At 40.5% G+C, this 18,529-nt stretch overlaps 1 protein-coding gene across 1 annotated transcript in view; it reads left to right on the forward strand.

The window, feature by feature from the left end:
• MEGF9 (multiple EGF like domains 9) overlaps positions 1-18,529 on the forward strand; it is a gene marked incomplete at both ends in the record, with an annotated part of 110,935 nt that overhangs the window by 47,861 nt on the left and 44,545 nt on the right. Inside the window, one exon of the mRNA XM_080709513.1 lies at positions 10,958-11,159. Within this exon, the coding sequence (XP_080565639.1) occupies positions 10,958-11,159 (202 nt within the window). The remainder of the gene's footprint in view (positions 1-10,957; positions 11,160-18,529) is intronic.

An 18,529-nucleotide genomic window follows, 5' to 3' on the forward strand; every position in this document is an offset into this window, starting at 1 on the left:
AACATAGAATAAATGTTTTGCTGTAGTAAATTACAATTGGGAAGTTTAGTGGATACATTTGTACTTTAAAAGATAAATCTTAAAGCTTTTCTTTAAAAGCGGTGGCTTTAAACTTTCCACATTTATACTAAGTCTGGTTTAACTCAAGAAACGCATCAACTTTAATATTAAGTTTCCTAGCTTTTCAAAGATTTGTGACCCTATCTGGCAGAACAGAAATGTGAAATGTAATTTGAGATTCAATATTATGATAGAGTAAGGCCCTTTATAAAAATCAAAACTCTTGTTGATAATTCCTTTTCCCTGCAATGAGGCCGTTCTAAGACGCCTCTTCTCCTACTCTATAAAGATGAAGTATGGTACTAATAAGATTTTGACAGTCATTTTTCCTTTTCTTTTCAACTTGAAATCAGAAGAGATGTTATTTTTTGTAGATCCTATCCTAGGCTTGTGAAAAATGGGTGAAGTTCTAAGTTGGATAGATTGGATAGACTCAAAGTTGTCATACATACATGCATTTTTCCGCGTCTGTTTTTAAACAGAGTTGGAGTTTTAATGATGAGTTTCAAAAGCTAATAGCTAATTGTATATGAAAAAAGAATGATTGTCCTAGACATTTTTTTTTTTGCAGTACTGGGGATGGAACCCAGGGGCATTCTACCTCCAAGCTACACCCCCAGCCCTATTTTTTATTCTTATTTTGAAACAGGGTCTAAGTTGCAAAGGGCTTCACTAAGTAGCTGAGGCTGTCGGCGAACCTCAATCCTTCTGTCTCAGCCTCCCGAATGCTGGGATTACAAGCGTGCGCCACCCCGTCCAGCTGTCCTAGATGTTTTTGTCTTTCTCTTTTTGCCTCTTCTTCATTCTATGTAGGTGCAATTACAGTCCAAAACTCAAGTTAGAGCCAGAGGGGAAAGAAAATTCTCTTTTCTGTTAAACAGTATTTTTTTTGGTGGCACTAGTGTTCCTGGAAGCCCTTCTACCTCTGGGCTACACTCCCAGACCCATTTTTATATTTTTATTTGGAAACGGGGTCTTTTAAGCCAGTGTGGCTGGCTTCGAACCTGTGCGGCTGGCTTCGAACCTGTGCGATCCTCCTGTCTCCGCCTCCCAAGCGCAGGGATTACAAGCGTGCACCACCATGCCCGGCTGTTAAACAGTATTTTAAATCTGAGAATGTTCCACAATTCCTTATGCAATAACCAGCCAAAGCATTAATCATTTCCTCATCTTAACTGTAACATTTAATTTGAAAAAGGATTGAGTCATTAGCTGGATCCTTTGTTGACTTAATAGTATAGTCCAGCTGAAGCAGTTGCTTATAGCAACCAAGGCATCCCTCCAGGGAAGCAGAAGAAACAAATCTAGTAATACCTCATTGTTATTTTTTTTATAAGTTTTTGCTTATTTTAAAATGTATTTTCAGAGGCAGGCGTGGTGACACACACTTGTAATCCCAGCATCCGGGAGGCTGAGACAGGAGGATCGTGGTTCGTGGATAGTCTCAGTTACTTAGTGAGGCCCTCTGCAACTCAGACCCTGTTTAAAAATAAAGAATAAAAAATAGGGCAGGGGGTGTAGCTCAGAGGTAGAATACCCCTGGGTTCCATCCCCACACCCGCCAAAAATAAATAAATAAATAAATAAAATTTATATTTAGTAAAAATTTCTTGTTTGATATTCAGTTACACACACACACACACACACACACACACACACACATACACACACACACACACACACATATATATTTTTTTGCCTGTTGATGGAACCCAGGGGCATTTGACCTCCAAGTTACACCCTCAGCCCTATTTTTTAGTCTTTATTTTGAAACAGGGTCTCACCAAGTTGTGGAGGGCCTCACTAAGTAGCTGAAGCTGTCCGTGAACTATGATCCTCCGATCTTAGCCTCCTGAATGCTGAGATTACAAGCGTGTACCACCACACCCAGCTTGATGTTTAGTTATATTAATTTTTTCAAATTCATAATCAGGATCCAGTGTTTCAGTACCCCCCCAATTACCTGTGCTGCTTTTTTCTAGTCAACCCTTCCCTTCTACCCATAACTCCTGGGAAACCCCTAGTCTTTCTCTGCCTTTATAGTTTTGACTTGTCTAAAATGTCTTATAAATGGAATAATATAATCTAGCTTTTTTTTGTTCTGGCTTCTTTTATTTAGCATAAGATATTTGAGATTCATCCATTTTCTTGCATGCCAAGGATGTATTCCTTTTTAATTGCTATCATCATGTGGCTGTACTTGGGTAAGTGCCAGGAATGGAATTATTAAGTCTTATGGTAAAGGTATAGTTAACGTTTTAAAAGTTTGTCAAATTATTTTTCAGAGTGTTTATACTTACACAAGTTTTTTTTTTGTTGTTGTTGTTCTGGGAATTGAACCCAGGAGTGCTCTACCTACAAGTTACATCCCCAACCTTTCTTAAATTTTGAAACATGGTCTCACTAGTTGCCAAGGGTCTCACTAAGTTTCTGAGGACTGAAATTCTCCTGTCTCAGCCTCCCAAGTACTGGGATTACACTCATGCACCACCGTTCCTGGCCACAAGTTACTTTTGAAAAATCCCAGTTGTAGCCTGATGTGGTAGCGTATGCCTCTGACCCTAGTACTTGAGAGGCTGAAACAGGAGAATCACAGGTTCAAGGCATGAGACCCTCAACAACTTGTGAGACCCTGTTTCAAAATAAAAAATAAATTAAGGCTGGGTATTTGACTTGGAGGTAGAGTGCCCCTGAGTTCAATCCCCAGTACCGAAAAATGAAAGTTCCAGTTGTTCTGCTTCCTTGCCAGCAGTTGGGATTTCAGGGTTTTTCTGTTTGTTTTATCCGTTCTCATAAATGGTTCTCATTGCTGCATTTTGTTGTTGTTTTTTGTTCATGTGGTGGTGGGGATTGAACCCAGGGCCTCCTGCTTACTAAGCATCCACAGTACCACTGAGCTCTCCCCCCAGGCTGCTCACTGCCTTTTTTTTTTTTTTTTTTTTTTGTGGTACTGGGGGTGGAACCCAGAGGCTTTCTACCTCCGGGCTATACTCCCAGACCTATTTTATATTTGATTTGGAAACAGGGTCTCACTAAGTTGCTGAGAGCCTCACTAAGTAGCTGAGGCTGGCTTCGAACCTGTGCGATCCTCCTGTCTCAGCCTCCCAAGCGCCGGGATTACAAGCGTGCACCACCATGCCCGGCTTGCTCACTGCCTTTTAATGTATAGTTTTTCCTTGATTTCTATTCAGTGTGTGCTCTTGTAGAGAGCAGAACTACTTCTATCTGCTTTTGCAAGTCAGGATATGGTTCTAATTCTGATAACTCTGCAGTCTCTTTTGTACTTAGAATTTGAGTGGCCAGTATTCCGAAAAAAATATTTATCAGAGCTCTAGAGCACTAAGAGATCAGGGGCTTATATATGATAGATGAACTCTCTACCAGTCCTTGTAATAATAATAATGATAATTTTTTATGGTACTGGGGATTGAACCAAGAGCATTCTACACCCTAGCCTTATTTTTATTTTGAAATAGGGTCTCACTAGGTTAATGAGAATCTCACTACTTTCTGAGGCTATTCTCAAACCGTGCGATACTCCTGTCTTAGCTTCCCAAGTTGTGGGGGAAATTTTCTTTTCTTTAAAGATTTTTAGAGATATTTTTCTTTTATTCCCCCTCCTTTAAGTTCTGGGAATCAACTTCCGGGCCGTGCACATTTGCACACGCTAGGCAAGTGCACACTACCACTGAGCCACAGTTCCAGCCCTTAGACTTTCATATTTTTGTTTTCAATTGCTTATTTAGTGCCAGATTTTAGTTTTCATTCTTCAGGGTTCAAATCACTATATCACTGTATTTTATTGCTCTTCAGAAGCCAGTAAACAACAAAAAAACTTGCCAAATATTGTGTTATCTCTGACTTTTTTTTTTTTTTCTGTACTGGGGATTGAATCCAGGGGAATTCTACTACTGAGCTACATCCCCAGCCCTTTTTTCTTTTGAAAAGTCTTACTAAGTTACCATGTATTGACCTCAAACGTGTGATCTTCTTGTCTCAAGCCTTCCAGGTACTGGGACTACAGGTGTGTGCCAGCATGTCCAGGTCTCTCTCTGAACATTTACTATCTCTAAATTATTTCTGTAAAGAGTTTTCCCAAGAACTCTAGGGTATTGGAAGGTAACTTGCTATTTATTTAACAAAGAGTTTATCACATGATTGCTCCTACGCGACTGAAGGAGTTTTTTGGCATTTCATGCATGCCATCTGGGACTAGCTCTTGGTGTCCTCTTCATATTTTTTTTATTCCTGTTAATATCCACACTGCCGACTTATTTGTGTTCTGTGTTCTAGTGTCTGTGATTCCACCTTATTAAAAGTCAGCACTGCCTTGGTTGTCTTTGCCTATAAGCTTTTCTTATTACTTTTTTTTTTTTTTAGTGCTGGGGATGGAACCCAGGGGCATTCTACCTCTGAGTTATACCCCAAGCCCTATTTTTCATTCATTATTTTGAGATATGCTGAGTTTTATACATTATTAATACATGTGCCTACAAGCACAAGTTTCACTAAGTTGCGGAGGGCCTCACTAAGTGCCTGAGGCCATCTGTGAACCCAGGATCCTCCTGGCTCAGCCCCCCAAGTACTGGGATTACAAGCGTGCGCCATCATCCCCAGCTCTTTTCTCATCACTTCTATCAAGTGAAATTCCCTTCCTTCCTTTTCCTTTTGCCAGTGTTTTGCTAAGGGGGTTACATTGTTTCTATGTTAACTCCTATCTGGTTCTATTTAAGTGTCTAGAATTGAGAATTGTCTGAGATGTTACTTTACTTACAAGCTAACAAATTACCTCGGCATAATTCAGTGAATGCTCAGAGTATTTTACATTTTATTACAGTTATTCATACTTCATTTAACTTGGGTCTTTTAATTTGAGGTTGATCATGGAATAGAGCCTCAGATGTTGAGCTTTGAGCAAGAAGATGCCCATGTTCTCTGGCACGTGCTGTGCTTTGCTCTCACTTCCTTTTGGGTCCTTTTGGGGAGAAATACTAACACATAGTGCATCCCTGACTTGATCTGTCAGCTGCCTTCCTGCAACTAGGGTGGTGCCTCTTGCGAAAATATTCACCATTCATCTTGCTACTGTTAGGATGATTAGGACCAACAGTGAATACTTAATAAATGCTCATTTCTTTTCCTCCCTGAAACCACATTCTCAGTCCTTCTGTTTTCATCACGGTGCTTGTAGGCACATGTATTAGTAATGTACAAAACTCAGCATATATAGGGTGTCCTCTTCTTTTCTATCATGAGACTTACAACTGGAATTCTGTATAACAAGGCACTGATTCTGTTTTCCAGAGTGTCCAGAGGTGCCATGGTAATAAGCCCATTCCAAAGGCTTAGCTCTTGTCTTCGGGATGTAACAGATCTATGGCCTCTGCATCCAGCATCTGAATTACATTGATGTTATTTTATTGTGTATCGCTTCCTACCTTATTCTAGCTGTTATATTAATTATTGCAGTGCTTGCAAACCCCACTTTCAGGGTTGAGTGTTATAGGCACTATTATTATGTCCTGTGTATAAATGAGAAAATTAAAACGCAAGGAGGTTAACTAACTTGCCCAAGGTTATGAAGTGAGAGCAGGATTATCAACTTTAGCCATCTACCTGTTTTGCTTTATTGCCTCTTCACATTATTTTCATGAGATTTACAGATAGTAGGTGTTGGTATGTTTCACAGTAGGAGCAATAAAGTTGGAGATTATGGTGGAATGAGTTTCAGTTTCTTAAAATAGAGAATAGGCTAAAGCCGGGCTTGGTGGCACAAGCTTGTAATCCCAGTATTCGAGAGGCTGGGACTGGAGGATTACGGTTCGCGGACAGCCTCAGCTACTTAGTGAGGACCTCTGCAATTAAGTGAGACCCTGTTTTATTTTTTTATTTTTTAAATTTCTTTTATTTATTTATTTTTTTGTGGTACTGGGGTTCCTGGAAGCCCTTCTGCCTCCGGGCTACACTCCCAGACCTATTTTATATATATATTTTTAATTTGGAAACAGGGTCTCTTAAGCCAGCGAGGCTGGCTCCGAACCAGCGTGATCCTCCTGTGTCCGCCTCCCAAGCGCGGGGATTACACCTGGCTGTGAGACCCTGTTTTAAAAAAAAGAATAAAAAATAAGGGGGTGTAGCTCAGAGGTCGAATGTCCCTGGGTTCCGTCCCCAGACCCGCAAAACAAAACAAAAACATAGAAAATAGGCTTGAATATGTAAAGAAGAGAGAACATTTCAAATACAGAGGATGAGCAAAGGTTCAGAGATAGGACTAACAAGAGTCTGTCAGAGGGGAAGAAAGATAATTGGATTTACTTAGTAGAAATAATAAGTAACGAATGAACTTGGTTAATACTGAAGATTTATTCATTTGAACTTTACTGAAACAAAAATACTGAATTTATAGAGTAATTGCTTTCTTTTTAAAAAATGCTAATTAAGCTCGGCGTGGTGGCGCAGTTTGTAATCCCAGCATTTGGGAGTCTGAGACCAGAGGATTGGGTTCGCAGACAGCCCCAGCTACTTAGTGAGGCACTCCGCAACACAGTGAAACCCGGTTTCAAAATAAAGAATAAAAAAATAGGGCAGGGGGTGTAGCTCGGAGATCGAATGCCCCTGCAAAAAAAAAAAAAAAAAAAAAAAAAAAAAAATGCCCCTGCAAGATCTGCAAAAAAATAAATAAATAAATAATGCTAATTAATGATGGTACATGCCTTCCCAGTACTTGGAAGACAGAGACAGGAGAATTGCAGGTTCAAGGCCAGCCTCAGCAATTTAATGAGACCTTGTTTCAAAATAAAAAATAAAAAGGGTGGGGGGTCATACCCTGAGTTCAATCCTTAGCATACACACACACACACACACACGCACACACACACACACACACAAGTATGTAAGTATATATACACACACTTAGTATACATATATATTCAGTACATATATATGTGCATATATATTTCATTAAAAACATTGATTCAGTTTTCAAATGAAAATAATCTGTTAATAAGGAAGTAATAGAATAAACTCACAGCCTTTAATACATTTAAAAATATTTTAATTTTTTTATGAGCGAATTCTGCCCACATCAGCATTATTGCTTAGTTTAACTTGAGATGAAACTGGTCCAACAGGAGGAGTTGGATGTATGTTGAATTTCTGCCATATTCCAAAAGAAAAATGTTATTTTAAACATTCTGTTCATTTTTGGTGGAGCGAAGGTCTTGCCATGAAGTTATCGTTGGCAGGTTCAAAAGCCACCGAACATGGCTTCATTATATACAAAACCCACTATGCATGCATACCCAGAAAGTAGATACTATGTGAAAACATGCAACTCTGTCAAAGAAATGTTATGCTTATGTAGCTCTGTAAGAGTGTGTGTGTGTGTGTGTGTGTGTGTGCGCGCGCGCGTGTGTGTGTGTGTGCGTGTGTGTGAGTGCGCGCGTGCTGGGGATCAAACCAGGGCCTCACAGTGCTAGGCAATTGCTCTAGCACTGAGCTACACCCCCAAACCTCGAATTAAGAATCTTGATTGTGATGGGAAACTCATTCCTTTCATATACTTGGGGCTCAAGAAATCTGAACTTTCCTTTGGGTTTTGTAATTCACCACCCAAGCTTGAAATATGCATAAAATAAATCATCTACAAACATCTATGCATTCGTTTGTTACACTTACAAACTAAAGGAAGTGTGAAGGGCAGGGGAATAAACTGACGCCACAGGGAAGGAACTGCTGAAGCCTGGGAGGCAGAGAGTTGTCCACGTGGGAGTTTCTTTGTGGAACACTTTGTGCTGCATGTGATTATATGACACATTTTGAGGCTCAGTATGTGGTACATGCTTGTAATCTCAGTACATGGGAGGCTGAGACAGGAGGATGTCAGGTTCAAGACCAGCCTCAGCAATTTAGCAAGACTCAGCAAGCTGGCAAGACCCGGTTTCAAAATAAATTAACTGCAAAAATCAAAACAAAAAAGTAACAATAAAAATAAAAAGGGCTGGGGGTATAGCTCAGAGGTAGAACATCACTGGGTTCAATCCCCAATACCGCACAAAAATTTTTTTTGAAGCTTACTTTCTTTTTCTAGTACAGAAAAGCAAACTTCTTTATAACCTTGTGTGTAAGACTCTGAATTTGTGGTTATCTAGTAACTCTTTAAAAATAATAAAAAATAACATTAAATATTATTACAAGCTAACTTTCTATCAGTATAATACCATTTTCTTTAGTGCTTTACCTATTCATGAGTATAATTGGTATCATAGATTTCTCTGGGCTTTTTAGTCTAATTTATTGCTATTTTGAGTGGAGGCCTATTCCTGTAGTATATACAATGTTTTATTTTATCGGCAGTTGAATTTAACTGCGTCTTTTTGAACGTCCTTACTATGTTGAAAATACTTTGATTCCCGCCGGGCGTGGTGGCGCACGCTTGTAATCCCCGCGCTTGGGAGGCGGAGACAGGAGGATCGCGCAGGTTGGAAGCCAGCCGCGCTGGCATAAGAGACCCTGTTTCAAAAATATAAAATAGGTCTGGGAGCGTAGCCCGGAGGTAGAAGGGCTTCCAGGAACCCCAGTACCACCAAAAAAAAAAAAAATACTTTGATTCCCTTTCTCTCTCCTTTTCTTTCTTTCTTTCTTTCTTTCTTTCTTTCTTTCTTTCTTTCTTTCTTGTTCTTTCTTTCCATCTTTCTTTCTTTGTATTAGGGATTGAACTCCATGAGGGGGGATGATTTTCCTCTGAGCAATACCCAGTCCTATGTATTTATTTATTGATTGATTGATATCATGGATGGAACCCAGGGGCATTCAATTTTATTTTTTTTGAATCAGGATCCCAATAGATTGCTAAGAGTCTCACTATTTGCTGAGGCTGTCCTAGAACTTGTGATCCATCTGTCCCAGCCTCCCAAGTACTGGGATTACAGGTGTGTACCACCCCACCTGGCCATCCCAGTCCTTTTCATTTATTTTTTATTTTTTCCTGTACTAGGAATAGAGCCCAAGGGCATTCTACCTTGAAGCTATACCTCCAGCCCTATTTTTTATTCTTTACTTTGAAACTGGGTCTCACTGAGTTGTAAAGGGCCTCACTAAGTAGCTGACGCTGTCCTTGAACCTCCTGTCTCAGCCTCCCAAATGCTGGGATTATAAGTGTGTGCCACCATGCCCCGCTCTTTTTCATTTTTAAAATTGGGTCTTGCTAAATTACTAGAGCTGACCTTGAACCTATGATTCTTCTCAGCCTCCTAAGTACTGGGATTACAGGTCTGCATCACCACACCTGCTTAAAAATACTTTGCTTTGGATAAAACGGGTAATAGACGTACTACCAAAAAGCAAACTCTAACTGACCTTTAGTAAATCCTTGTATTCAAGAATAAAACTAAGGGCTTCTAAATTATTTTTATCAAAAGAACTATTTGAAATATACCTAAATAAATTTTTTCTAAATCTTTAAATTTGGGAAAGACAAATTTAAATCAAATTGCTGTTACTTTTTTTGTGTGCGTGGTACTGGGGTTCCTGGAAACCCTTCTCCAGGCTATACTCCCAACGCCTATTTTTATATTTTTTTTATTTGGAAACAGGGTCTCCTAAGCCAGCACGGCTGGCTTCGAACCTGCGCAGTCCTCCTGTCTCCGCCTCCCAAACGCGGGGATTACAAGTGTGCGCCACCACGCCCGGCTTGCTATTACTTTTTACTCACTAATCAGAATGAACCTGTAGCTCTTTCTCTGGATTTACTATTGATCATTTTCTCACATAACCCTCCAATACTTTATTCCTAAGTGGAACATATTAGCTTATGATTTTAGCTATGACACGATCTTGTATGACCTTGTAGATATTACCAGAGTTAATCATCTGAGCCTAAGGCCTTTGCCGCTATATAATGGGATTAGTTATTGTTTAACATGTCATTTCCAGCAGATTCACAGGACCGTACAGATAAGCCTGCCATTGGAGGGTTGGAGGCTTCCAATTCAGAAAAACTACACACACACACACACACACACACACACGGCTTCCAATTCAGAAAAACTACACACACACACACACACACACACACACACACACACACACACACTGGGGGTGTAGGACAGGAGGGATAAGACAGAACAAATACTAGAAAGGAAGAGGAGAATGTAGTTTTATAATTATGAACCACACATAATTTTATGTACTCGGCTGTATACATTCCCTGACTTAAATGAACAGTACAGAAAGTAAATTAGAACTAGAGTCAATTTTGTCTCCTCCTAGAAATTTGTCATGAACATTTCTTATGAAAAACTAGAGTTGATTTCACAGAAAGTGAAGGGTCATATGTTTTCTCTCACACGTGGAGGCTAGGGAGTAATCTAGAGAGTAATCGAGGGAGCAAAGGGACCTCAGATAGTGGAGGAGAAGCTCCCGTGGAGCCAGGGCGGTCTAGGGGAGAGGGAGGGAGGGTCAGTGAAGGAATCACTTCCACCCGCATTACCGACATATGTGAGAATACCAGTGCCAGCCCCAACGCCCCGCATGGAGGGGCCGCTGGGGGAAAGCCCGCCACGTGGTGTGCATGGGTGTCACTACCACTGTGACCTATATTATTTTGTGAGACTATAATGCACCAATAAAAGTATATAAAAAAAGAAGGCATGCCAGGCGTGGTGGCTCACGCTTGTAATCCCCGCGCTTGGGAGGCGGAGACAGGAGGATCGCGCAGGTTCGAAGCCAGCCTTGCTGGGTTAAGAGACCCTGTTTCCAAATAAATATAAAATAGGTCTGAGAGTATAGCCCGGTGGTAGAAGGCTTCCATCCCCAGTACCACCAAAAAAAAAAAAAAAAAAAGAAAAAAAAAGAAAAGAAGGCATTAAATAGGTCTCTTCCCTTCTTTGCTTTTCAGAGTATGCCTGTAACTGCTCCAGGGTTGGCAGCCTGGACGAGAAGCACTGCAATCAGACCACAGGGCAGTGTGAGTGTCGGCGAGGCTATCAGGGTCTTCGCTGTGAAGCCTGCGTGGAGGGCTTTTACCTGAACCTCACGTCCGGGCTCTGCCTGCCATGCCACTGCAGTCCGCAGGGGGCCCTGGGCATCCTCTGCAACAGGTAAGCAGCAGAGTGGAGGTGAAGTGCATTTTATTTTAGCAAGAGGGAAAAAAACTTCCTGTTCTCAAGGAGCTTAAACTCCTGTCTAGTTTAAGTAAAGGGGTAAGGGTGGTTAGCCGTTTATAGAATATGTGTACATTCTTATTCCTTTACTTAGTATGTCATATTTGATATAAAGATTTAAACTTTCTAGTTTACTGATTTAGTTCTTCAAAAGTATCTGGGACACCGGTTTTGCTTTGTGATGAGTTCTCTGAATTTCATGAAACAGTGTGTTGAAGAAGGAATCTGCTTCCTGTAAGGATTTTTAACTATTTCCAATGAAAATAGTCCCTATGTTTAATAGTTAAATATTCTTGTTATATTTATTAATAGGTGACTGGAGTTTAAGGACACTTGTTCTCTGGTTTATTTTTTTTCTCCTATCAAAATTCTAGGTTTTAGCTGGGCGCGGTAGAACTTGGGGGGCTGAGACAGGAGCATCACAGGTTCATGTCCTGCCTCAGCTGCTTAGTGAGGGCCTCTGCAACTTAGTGAGACCCTGTTCAAAAATAAAAAATAAACAATAGGGCTGAGGATAGAGCTCAGAGGAAGAGCCCTGGGTCCCAGCTTCGGCAACACACACACACACACACACACACACACACACACACACACTCAAGATTTGAACATCTAAGGTTTAACTTGGTTCTATTCACTTTTTAAAACTAGTGGCAAATAGACTGGCTTTACCCTATATACCAATATGTCTTTGAGGCCAAAACCCGATTAAATTACCTTTAAAATAATGTGTTTTTTGGAGTTGGCTTAACCTAGTGGAATCCTGCCTTGTAACCGGAGGTTTGCCTGCCTCTGCATAGGATCAGGAGTCTTTGGCCTTGAGTGAGACACTCACTAGTGTAACCTGGGTGTGAAACCAAAGCCGCTGCCGCTTAGGGGCATCTGCCTCTCACAAAGCCATTTCATGCCACTGACTCAGTTTCTCTCAAGGCTATTGTGAGGGTTAAATGAGTTGACCTATGTCAAATGCCTAGCACACATTGCTTAGTAAATTCTTGTTTGTTTTAATCTTAAAGAATATTTTTGGCTTAAATGAGGGAATTTTTTTTGTGTGTGTGTGGTACTGGGGCTGGAACCCAGAGGCTTTCTACCTCTGGGTTATACTCCCAGATCTTTTTTATATTTTATTTGGAAGCAGGGTCTTACTAAGTTGCCGAAAGCCTCACTAAGTAGCTGAGGCTGGCTTTGAACCCGCACTATCCTTCTGTCTCAGCCTCCCAAGCGCAGGGATTACAAGCGTGCGCCACCACGCCCGGCAAATGAGGGAATATATATATTTTTTATAGTTTGTAGCTATTTTTTAAAATTTAATTTAATTTAATTTTTTAATTGGTGCATTGTAGTCATATATCAATCACATTGGAGTACAAGACTTGAGAGGATATACAAGCACACATCATCCAATTAGCCCTCATCCAGCCCCCATCCCATTCCTTCTCCCTCCCTTGATCCCATGTTTGTTTGGTGATTAACTTTGATACATTTGTTTATGTATTTCTTGCGTTTTAAAGAGGCTCCATCCTCCCCTATTCCATACCCTCTGATTGGTCACCTTAGTTGCTTCACTATAGGGCCCTTTCTATAGCTCGACCTCTTCCTGTTGCCCCTTTCCTCCTTGTTATTGCTGATTAGGGGAAGCATCTGATTTTTATTTTCTACGATATTTCTCTGTGCATGCCGTGTTGCAAGTACCAATCCCACTCTTGACGGCCCACGTAGTGGCCTGGCTACCCGGTGGACTGATCCAGACCTCGCTGGCTCAAGCAGCGGCCTTGCCTCATGGGAAGCCCCGATTCTGGTCTCGCTGGTCCCAATACCAGCCTAACCCCTCAGCTGGCTCCGATCCTGGCCTCAGAGGCCCCAGTAGCGGCCTTGCCTCACGGCAGGCTCCGATCCCGGCCTTGCTGGCCCCGGCACTGGCCTAACCCCTTGGCAGACTCCGATCCTGGCCTCCAAGGCCCCAGCACCAGTCTTGCCTCACGGTAGGCTCTGATCCTGGCCTCACTGGCCCCAGCACCGGCCTAACCATGAGGGAATATTTTTAAGGAACCTTTAGCTGCTTGGCAAAAAAAAGTGCTTTATATTTCAGCAATAGGTATTTTAAATCCCTTATAAATCACATTGTATTATTGCATAAAATTATGTGCTTTTTATTAAAATATGGGAATGAACCTAATTACGAAGTTTATAATTTCAAATGAAATAATAATTAAGATTTTATGATGCTTGGTTTTTAAAAATAGTTTTTTGTCTTCACAGTAATTCTTCATATTTGGGTTACTAGGTCACAAAGATAGTAAGTGGCAAAGAAAGAATTCCAAATTAGGCATTCCTATTCTAAGTCCAGTGCCTTTTGTTTGTTTGTTTTGTTTTGGGTACTAGGTAAAGAACGCAGGGGCATTCTACATCTGAGCTACACTCACATCTCTAGTTCATCTTTTAGTTTGAAACAGAGTCTCTAAGTTGCTGGGGAACTCACTAAATTGCTGAGGCTTGTCTTCCTGTCTCAGCCTTCCCAGGACTGAGACTTCAGGTGCACTTCCAACCCTGGCTTAAATCCAGTATCTTTACCACCGCACCACGCAGCATTTTTAATGAGAAATTTGATAATCTCTCTATTTATTTGGTTTTTTTTTTTTGCAAAACTGGGGATGGAACCCACAGGCATTCTACCTCCAAGGTACACCCTCTTTAGAAAATTATTATTATTATTTTACTATTACTATTATTTGTGGCACTGGAAATTGAACACAGAGGCATTTTATCTCCAAGCTAACCCTGCAGCCTGATTTTATTTCTTATTTGGAAATAGGGTCTCATTAAGTTGCAGAGGGACTTCCTAAACTGTCAAGGCTGGCTTTTTTTTTTTTTTTTTTTTTTGGTGGTACTGGGGGTGGAACCCGGGGCTTTTTACCTCCGGACTATACTCCCAGACCTGTTTTATATTTTTATTTGAAAAAAGGGTCTCACTAAGTTACTAAGAGCCTCACTAAGTAGCTGAGGTTGGCTTTGAACCTGTGTGATCCTCCTGTCTCAGCCTCCCAAGTGCAGGGATTACAAATGTACGCCACTACGCCCGGCTTCAAGGCTGGCTTTGAACCTGCTATCCTCCTGTCTCAGCTTCCCAAGTACTAGGATTACAAGCATGTGCCACCATGCCCGGCTACAAATTATTTTTGACTTATTTTCCTCTGACAGTTAATGTTATTAAAAGTTTAATGCTTAAATGCTATCCTGAAAATAGAGAAGTAAATAAAGTACTAGAAAAGTAAGTACCTTGGACTAGTAATTTAAAGGTCTAGGGCAGGGATCTATAAATCATACATAGCTCCTGAACCCAAAGCAGCCCATAGCCTGTTTTAGCCTATGGAACATAGCCCCACCCATTTGTTTATGAATTGCATATGGCTGTTTTTGTGCTGTAGTAGCAAAATTGTCTAGTTGCAATAGAAACCACATGGCCTGCAAACCTAGAATATTTACTACATGGTATTTTTTATGTGGGTGTAGTACTAGAGATTGAATCCAGGGGCATTCTACCTCTGAGGTATACTTACAGCTGTTCTTTTTTGGAATAGGGTCTCAGTAAGTTGTGATGAGCTTAAGTTACTGAAACTGGCCAGGAACTTTTGATTCTTCTGTCTTAGCCTCCCAGGTATTGGGATTACAGATGTATACTACCATCCTTGGCTTATATGGTCTTTTAAGTAAAAAAAATGTTCCATCCTAACCTGGAAGTTTGACAACCTTTGGTTTATATAGTGGCTTATATCTAATCATGGTGGGTTTTGCTAGGTAACAAAGTAACTTTAGGCAAGTTACTTCTTTTAAGCATCTTAATCTTTTAATTTGTGAAATGGAAATAATCCATGTCCTTCCTCTTGCTTAGTTTTTTCTTAAGGATAAGACAAAATAATGTATATATAAATATTTGTAAGCTACAATTGCTAGATATAACAAAAATAATAAGAACAGATAAAGTACTAATTTTTGAGCATGTACTGTATGCCAGGGTGCTGTGCCAACTGCTTATCTCATTTAATCTTCATGGAAACTCCTTGAGGAGAGCACTATTATTTTCCTACTTTGAATATGAAAATTCTGATGTTTGGAAGGGATAGTTAATTTGCCCCATTTTGTACACTAAAGTTGACATTCAGTCTGATTGAACAAATGTAATATACAAGTACAAAGAATGACTTTACAGTTAATGTTTTTCCTAAAACAAAGCTGCTTGGCACTTAAAATCCAAAAATCTCTAAATTATTTATTGTTCAATATTTTTTGGCTGATGATTAGATAAAATTATGTTTATGGCCAAGACTTACAAAAAAGCCATATAATACATTTTAAATAAAATGATGTGTGAGAAATCTGTGTTAAATTCTAGTTATAATTGGTGGAATCTGAATCACATGTAGACAATTTGAAAGCCACACCAAATAGCAACAATAAGATGTAGCTGTTGATAGACTTAGAAATTACTCTTGATATGGAAGTGATATTTAAAAATTTTACATCCTAATCCAGAAGTTTGTTACATTTGTAGGGTTCTTGACTATGTCTTAGTTCACTGTAGTAGCTTGGTTAGTTTTGTTTTTGTTTGGTGTTGGGGATCAAACCCGGGCCTTGTGCATGCTAAGCATGTGCTCTAACACTGAGCTTCTCCTCCAGCTCCAGTCGTTTTGATTGTATTTTTTTTTAAATCAGGAATGGTGGATAATAGATCCTTTATTAGCATCACATATAGAATGTTGTATTTTCAGCCGGACATGGTGGTGCACGCCTGTGATCCCCGCACTTGGGAGGTGGAGACAGGAGGATCATGTAGGTTCGAAGCCAGCCACGCTGGCTTAAGAGACCCTGTTTCCAAATTAAAAAGTATAAAAATAGGTCTGGGAGTGTAGCCCGGAGGTAGAAGGGTTTCCAGGAACCCCAGTACCACCAACAAAACAAAACAAAACAAAAAGGATGTTGTATTTTCAGCAATGAATGATTGATGCTTAACAGGAGGTAAAAGATACCCATATCATTACCTGCTGTCTGTGGACCATTTTCTGTGTGTACCTGCTAGGTTCTGTTATCCTTAGTTGGTTTCTTTATTAATGTGAGCACACATAAGTTTATATTATCTGTACAATATCAAAGTATGTTGATTTATCAAACCTTTTACATCTTCTTTTAGTGAAATCTGGTAAAACCGTACTTCCTCTGCAGCCCATACAAGTAATGGCTATTTGCTCTCTCTTACTCCTCTCACTTTTGGGACTGGAGTTGGAATAGCTACCTTATACCTCGTATCACTCCAAGAGTGCTCTCCCTTCCTCCTTCCTAAAAGCCCCGTCTCTGAAGTTCATGGCAGCTGTTCTACCTCCTTGTTGCTGTTATCACTCTTGGGCACCACCCCTTATTTCTTACACACAACTTACTCTTGTCTCTCTGACGCTACACCTGTCACAGTTCTGGATGAATGCATTATCTATAGATAATTCTAACAATACTTTGGCCTCTCAGTTTCTTCTCTTCCAATGATCCTTCCTTCATTCCTTCCTTGGTATTGGGATTAAACCCAAGGGCTTTCACCCTCTTAGCTACACCCTACCCCCTTTTATTTATTTATTTTGAAACAGGGTGGTACTAGGTTGCTGAGTATATTGCTCATGGGTTTCTGAAGGTGTCCTCAAACCTGCAATCCTCACTCAGCCTCCACCATATTCAGGGGAATTTGACCTATGAGCGGCAACCCCAACACCACTTGATTCTTTATTTTGAAACAGAGTCTCACTAAGTTACAGAAGGCCTCACTAAGTTGCTGAGGTTGGCCATAAACCTGTGATCCTCCTATCTCAGCCTCCCAAGTACTAGGATCACAAGCTTTCTCTTACTTGTACTATTTCTTGTTTGTCTTTGGCCTCAAGGATTGGAATATTACATTTTGTGATAAATGATTACTTTTGTTTGGGTTACTGCAGAATAAATTTTTAAAAATATTACTTAAAAATGTCGAACATCCACATGTGGATTTCTGGTTGCAGCAAGATGGTAAACAAATATTAGAGAACCTTTCCACTTCACCTTTGGCTGAGCCCCCGCACTTTGTTGAACACATTAGGTCTACCTTGATTTTTTAAAAAAAATAACCATCTCCAACGAACACGCTGTTTCCTGGAAATAAAGCTCTCCTCTACAAAAAGAATAAAGATGGCTTATGGGAAAAGATCTCTTCTCCAGGAAACCAAATATAGGAATTACCAAAGAAAGTAACTTTGGGGCAAGACAAAGACCATTGGTGGAACTCGGAAAGAAATGAAGTTGGAATCTACATCCGTTGACTCCTAGGTTTTCTCTATTCAGTGTCTTTCAAATGACTTTCAAAATAAAATCTTATTTTGGCAAAAAAAAAAAAAACAGTCGAACAATTTATTAGACCAAGCAGTACATCACAAAAGTTGTCCAAAAGCCTATACTTACAGAAAGTTTTCACAAGGAAGGGATAGGAGCTCTGTGGATTCTGTAAAATGATTAAGTTCTGCATTTATTTGAACCAGAAATGAAGTTAAGTTGACATGAGACTAGAGCAGACATGGAAAGCTGTAGGCTACGTGCTTTGCAAGAACATATGGGTGAATTCTGAGGAAATGCCTCTGTGTTCTGCTCCACTATAAATTATGTGTGGGTGGGTAAAAGTCAGCCTTCTGTTACTGTGACAAAATACCTGGGACAATCAACTTTGAGGAGGAGAGATTTATTTTGGCTTACAGTTTCAGAGGCTCCAGTCCACCCTTGGCTGGCTCTATTGCTTTGGGCCTGAGGTGAGGGGGAACATCACGGTGGAAGGTGTCGTGAAAGAAAACTGCTCTGAGGCTCAGGTTAGCCAGGGAGGAGGTGGGAAGGGGGATGGATGTGGACAAGATGTGGTCCCCAATGCGTGCCCCCAAGGACTTCTCCCTTCAACTAGGCCTCACCTCCTCGAGTTCCCACCACTTCTCAACAGTCCACTCAGCTTTGAATCCATCAGTGGATTAGAGACCAGAGCCCTCGTGACCCATTAAGTCCCCAAAGCCCCAGCTCTGAACACGATGACATTGACCTCTGATACATCGCAGACCCAAACCGTGACAGCAGGTAGTGTGCCGCACAGGAGAAGGGCAGTGGACTCTGGAATGGGTAGACTTGGGTTCCGGTCTGGGTTTAGCCACTTACTAACTGGGTAATAGCTCAGTAATTAGATTAACAACTTGGGTAAGCTACTTGTCCTCGCCGAGCCTCAGTGGTTTCATCTGTAAAACAGGATTATATATCTAACTTGA

Source organism: Muscardinus avellanarius (genome assembly GCF_963383645.1).
Source record: "Muscardinus avellanarius genome assembly, chromosome: 13".
NCBI classification, from domain to species: Eukaryota; Metazoa; Chordata; class Mammalia; order Rodentia; family Gliridae; genus Muscardinus; species Muscardinus avellanarius.